The 6,000-nt window shown below is 38.3% G+C and overlaps 1 protein-coding gene across 1 annotated transcript; it reads left to right on the forward strand.

The window, feature by feature from the left end:
• The first annotated feature begins 1,889 nt into the window (after nucleotides 1-1,889).
• On the forward strand, nucleotides 1,890-2,879 carry LOC145066542 (uncharacterized). Its single transcript, XM_079013831.1, has one exon. It carries the CDS (start codon nucleotides 1,890-1,892, stop codon nucleotides 2,877-2,879), a length of 990 nt encoding a protein of 329 aa, XP_078869957.1.
• Nucleotides 2,880-6,000: the final 3,121 nt, after the last annotated feature.

Below are 6,000 nucleotides of genomic sequence, written 5' to 3' on the forward strand. Positions count from 1 at the left end.
TAACCATAAAATGCCACAATGTTAATTCACCAAAACTCATGTTCAAAAGAAAACAATATATAAAAACTCTAGGATCCTCTAAATCATAAAACAATCTCTGGTGTGTGTACAATCAAGTCAGCACCTTCCCGTGATCCTAAGAAGTACCTGAAACACATAGCACATAACACGGTAAGCACAAAGCTTAGTGAGTTCCTCAAAATACCATACACAACTCATTAGACACTCTAGACCATAACTCAATAAGACTCTCCGATCAATGTGTCTCAGTGGAACCCTCCGGTCCCAACTCAGTAAATTCATAGCTACAAGATTTAGAAATAATCACAAATAAATAATGTAATGACCCAAAATTCTCTACGTTAGTGAAGTTGAAGTTAGTTTTCTGTTACGTAGAATTAAGCTTTATGTGCGTTTACGGAGTGAGATTGGATATGTTGTAAGAATTTAATATAGATTAAAATAATTTATAAGATTTAAATAATAGTTAATATGTGTTAAGGTATTTAAGTAATATTATGATTTAATTAACACTCAAAGTATTAAAAAATGGTTTATTTTATATGTAAAAAGAAATTAAGCGGTTATAAAAAAAACATCATATTAAATATGGTGAGGGTCATTATTGATAGAAGTATCAAAATAAGGGGATATAATTGTAAATTACAATTCAATTTGTGAATTGAATTATCAGGTAACTTACGATTGTATATTAGTTTTAAATAACTCTATGCGATTAGGAAAACTGTCGCAACCTATCTGTTCTTCTTCGTTTCCATTACCATATCGATTCGCATACTTCCCCTACTCCCTAAATACACCGATCAAACCCCTTCCTTGGGGCCGCCATATTTGTGTCGACCACAAAAGAAGGGAGGTAGAGAACAGAGAGATAAACTGTGTGCTAGTCCGTGCTCCGGCAAGGGCTTAGCGGTTTCGGGCGAGTGGCTAACTCCAACGAGTTGATCCTGTTTCCGGTGGTTCACTCCTGCAAATCGGTCACCTTCTTGTGTTCTGCTTTATCTCCGACGAGAAGGAAACGAGAGAGAATATCGAGACAGTCGTGATCTTGGAGACGTCCTCTGGTCCTTCGAGAGTACAGGAAAGAAGCAAAACACATTTAGCCTTGTTCTTAGTGTTGTGCGATCAACACCATGTTAGTGAATACCTGAGTCCGGAAGTGGCTAGAAGGCGTGATCCGGTCCAGAAGCAAATTCTTTGGAGTGTTGTCCAAGTTCCAAAGAATTTCCTTGAGCCATAAGGATTCTCTACATGGAAAGGTTTAGATTACTTTTTAGGAATCCTAATTATATGCTAATTAGTTTTGTTTTAGTATATATATATATCCAGTAGGTTCTTGTAATCATTAATTGAAGTTTTTTAGTTATATTTCTTCAATAAAACATACCTGCGAGTTTATGCAGTAATAACTTCCTGTTCACCTTAAATTGGTATCAGAGCATCCGGTTTCTTCAACAAACCTGTTGAGAAATCAAGAAGCAAACCTGATTCTTGTGTGGAGAATCTGTGTAGGAAAATATATCGTGACAGAAAGGGAAAAGAACTCAACGACTACAAGTTGTTTTCGTGTGAAGTGAGGAAGGCATACCGTGAACCAGCGAGAGATCTGTGTGCAGACGTCTTTTTCCCTAAAGGAAACAAAATACAAAAGTGTTGTTTTTATGTTTGACTTTGGGCTTGTTTAATTAATGTTCTCATCCGTGTTTGGCTTCTAGGTGTTCTAATTGGGGCCCAAATCTGTCCAACTTTGAATTAAAGGAGAAGTTACTTTAATTCAATTCACTTGTGAATTTATTTAATAATAATAATAATAATAATAATAAATCAATTTTTCTGATTTGTGTGGAGGAATCAGAAATTGAACCAAGATGTCGGGAGGAGAATTGTCTCAACCAACGGCTAAGGAACACATGTCGTTTACGTTCCAATGTCCGACTTTGACATCGACGAACTACACAATTTGGAGGATGCGCATGGAGGTGCTACTCGGCATTCATGGCGTTTGGGATGTGATTGATCCCGGACTAGATGACTTGAAGAAAAACAACATCGTGAAAGGATTTTTGTTTCAATCGATTCCGGAGGATTTAATCCTTCAAATCGGTAATTTGAAAACCGGAAGAGAGATGTGGGAAGCGATTAAAACTCGTAACCTAGGAGCTGATCGTGTGAAGGAAGCCCGACTCCAAACTCTAATCACAAAATTTGAAAACTTAAAGATGAGTGATACTAGTACAATAGATGAGTTCGTTGCAAAATTATCTGGAATTGCTTCGAAATCCGCCTCACTAGGAGAAGTTATGACTGAACAGAAGCTTGCGAAGAAGTTCCTTACGAGCCTCCCTAGGCGATTTGTACACATTGTTGCAACCCTTGAACAAGTTTTGGACCTTAAAACGATAGGCTTTGAAGACGTGGTTGGTCGCTTAAAAGCTTATGAAGAAAGAATCAAGGGTGAAGACAAAGTAATCGAGACTCAAAATAAATTACTTTATTCCAAAACCGAATCGTCCAATAGAAACACCGATTCATCAAGAGGAAGAGGTCGGGGTTTAAATAACCGTGGAAGAGGACGAGGTGGTGGACGTGGTCGGGGTAACACTCAAAATCAAGGTCACTCGGAATCCTCTAAAAATCGTGAAGATCAAAAGCAAAAAGGAAAACAATGCGAGCAAAGAGATCTCTCAAATATTCAATGTTACCAGTGTGACAAATATGGCCACTTTGCTTCAAGATGCCCGGACCGAATAAAAAATCATGAGGCTAACCTTAATCAGACACACGAAGGAGATACAAATCATGAAGAAGGGACGTTCTTTATGACGAATACAATTCAAGAAACAGTGTTCTTGAATTAAGACAAATATATCCCTCCAAAAGTTGAAGCAAATTACGATGAAGACGAAATTTGGTACCTAGATAATGGTGCGAGCAACCACATGACCGGCAACTACTCTTACTTTTCTGAATTAAATAAAAACATAACGGGTAGAGTGAGATTTGGAGATGGATCGTGTGTTAGCATTAAAGGAAAAAGGTCAATTTTGTTCGAAGGTAAAAGCGGTGAGCAAAAATTAATGAAGGATATTTATTATATCCCATCACTTCGTAGCAATGTTATTAGCCTTGGGCAATCTACAATAGCCGGTTGTGATATTCGGATGCGAGGTAATTTTCTAACCATGCGAGATGTGCAAACCGACTCTACAAAATAAAGTTAAAAGTTGGAAAACCACATTGCTTACAAGCCAAGTTTAATGATGAAGTTTGGTTATGGCACGCACGACTTGGCCACATTAATTTTGGCGCAATAAACTTCATGCACAAGCTAGCTAAAGGGGTACCGGCAATCCAACATCAAGACCAACTTTGTGAATCTTGCATGGTTGGAAAACAAAAAAAGCAGTCGTTCGCAAAGAAAGCTAATTATAGAGCTACAAATATTCTCGAGATGGTGCATGGAGATATTTGTGGACCGGTTGATCCCCCCACCCAAGCGGGTAATATTTATATTCTAGTTCTTATTGATGATTATTCTAGATATATGTGGTCTTTTCTTTTGAAGCACAAAAGCGATGCATCCGGAATTATTAAACGATTCAAGATATCAATTGAAAAACGAACTGGTAAAGAGATCAAGACTTTCCATACGGATAGAGGTGGAGAATTCACATCGACCGAGTTGAACCATTTTTGTGATGAAGAAGGGATTTTCACGAATGTTGATGTCTCCTTACGCACCTCAACAAAACGGTATAGTTGAACGAAGAAATCGAACGCTACTCGAGATGACATGGTGCCTAATGAAAGCAAAAGATATTCCAAACCACTTTTGGGGCGAAGCGGTCCGACATGCAACGTTCATCATAAATCGTACACCTACTCGAGCATTGATAGGTGCTACACCATTCGATAAATTTTATGGTGAAAAACCAAATCTTGAAGACTTGAAAGTATTTGGTTGTGTTGCATATGAAAGAGTAGTCTCAAAACATTTAAAGAAGCTTGATGATAGGTCACGACCATTGGTATATTTTGGAAAGGAACCCAATTCGGGAGGATTTCGGTTATATAATCCGCGAGAAAATAAAATTATTATTAGTGTCCATGTATTTTGTGATGAAAATAAGACATGGCAATGGAATAATGAACCGAAAAATCAAGATGGAAATGGACCGGGTACATTTACGGTCTTGTGGAGTAATGGTCAAGCAACCCAAGATAATGGTGGTTCGATCCCAACTGCAACAGAAACCGAATAGTTTACTGATCCGACCCAAACCGACCAAACCAATGATACTTATAACGATGATAGCAGCCCATCGCAACGTGTTGATGATCAAAATAACGATGCAAGTTTTGTCTCACTTCGGCGGTCCAATCGAACTTCAGTGTTGCCAAGAAGATTAAATGACTACGAGTTAGATGTGGATTATTTAATGTTGTCATTCGATGAAGAACCAAAGAATTTTAAGGAAGCCAAAGTGAACAAAAATTGGCTTGATGCAATGAAGGCTGAAATTGACTCCATTGAGAAGAACAACACATGGAAATTAGTTCCTCCATATAAAGATGTTAAACCTATTGGGTTAAGATGGTTGTATAAAATTAAAAGAAATACGAATGGAACGATTACAAGGTACAAAGCGCGTCTAGTGGCAAAAGGCTATGTACAAGAGCAAGGCATTGATTTTGATGAAGTATTTGCGCCAGTAGCTCGACTCGAGACAATAAGATTATTGATTGCTCTCGCGGCCGGGAACGGATGGAAGATTCATCACTTAGATGTAAAAACTGCATTTTTATATGGAGATTTAAAGGAAGAAGTGTACGTTTGCCAACCGGAAGGTTTCGTGAAGCAAGGTGAAGAAACAAAAGTCTACAAATTGGCAAAAGCTTTATACGGTCTCCAACAATCTCCGAGAGCATGGAATTTGAAGCTTAATAACACGTTGAAAAATATGGGTTTTAAACGATGCATGTAAGAAAATGCGGTTTATAGAAAGGTTGCAAATGGAGAATACATAATAGTTGCAGTTTATGTAGATGATTTGTTCGTGACAGGAACAAGTTTAGAGTTTATAAACCAATTCAAGAGACTAATGGCGTTACAGTTTGAAATGTCAGACCTTGGTGAACTAACTTGCTACTTGGATATTGAAGTATTGCAAGAAAATGGTTGTGTAAAGGTGAATCAAGAGAGTTATGTTATAAAGATTCTAAAAGAGGCAGGCATGCAAGAGTGTAATGCAACTCAATGTCCGATGGAGCCAGGACTAAAGTTGTCAAAAGCTGAAGATGAACAAGAAGTTGAAGCTACCTATTATCGAAAAATAGTAGGTTGTTTACGATATCTCTTACACACTCGTCCAAATTTAGCATATTCGGTTGGAGTAGTTAGCCGTTATATGCAAAGTCCAAGAGAATCTCATGCACACACTATTAAGCAAATTCTTCGTTACTTGCGTGGTACTCCATCGTTTGGGATAGTATATAAACGAAGTAATAATATGAGCTTGATAGGTTACGGTGATAGCAGTCATTATGTTGATGTTGATGATGGCAGAAGTACAACAGAGCATGTCTTCTACCTTGGTGACTCTCCTATCACTTGGTGCTCCCAGAAGCAAGATAGGGTAACGTTGTCATCATGTGAAGCAGAGTTCATGGCAGCTACTACAGCTGCGTGTCAGGCAGTTTGGTTAAGGGAGTTGTTATCTGAGTTGACAGGAATGAAGAAACAGAAGGTGCTGATTCTCATAGACAACAAATCAGCAATTGCATTGTCAAAGAATCCTGTCTTTCATGGAAGAAGCAAGCACATTCACACTCGATTCCACTTCATTCGAGAGCGTGTGGAAAACGAGCAAGTGATTGTTGAACATGTTTCGGGAGATAAGCAAGGAGCAGATCCACTTACGAAGGCCTTAGCTCGAATAAGGTTCGCAGAAATGAGAGCGTTGCTTGGCGTGCAAGAAT

Source organism: Lactuca serriola, chromosome 1 (genome assembly GCF_051521515.1).
Source record: "Lactuca serriola cultivar US96UC23 chromosome 1, Lser_US96UC23_V15, whole genome shotgun sequence".
Classification (NCBI taxonomy): Eukaryota; Viridiplantae; Streptophyta; class Magnoliopsida; order Asterales; family Asteraceae; genus Lactuca; species Lactuca serriola.

Excerpts from the sequence above, each read along its gene's own strand:
- LOC145066542 (XM_079013831.1), top strand. The coding sequence starts at position 1,890 with ATGTCGGGAGGAGAATTGTCTCAACCAACGGCTAAGGAACACATGTCG.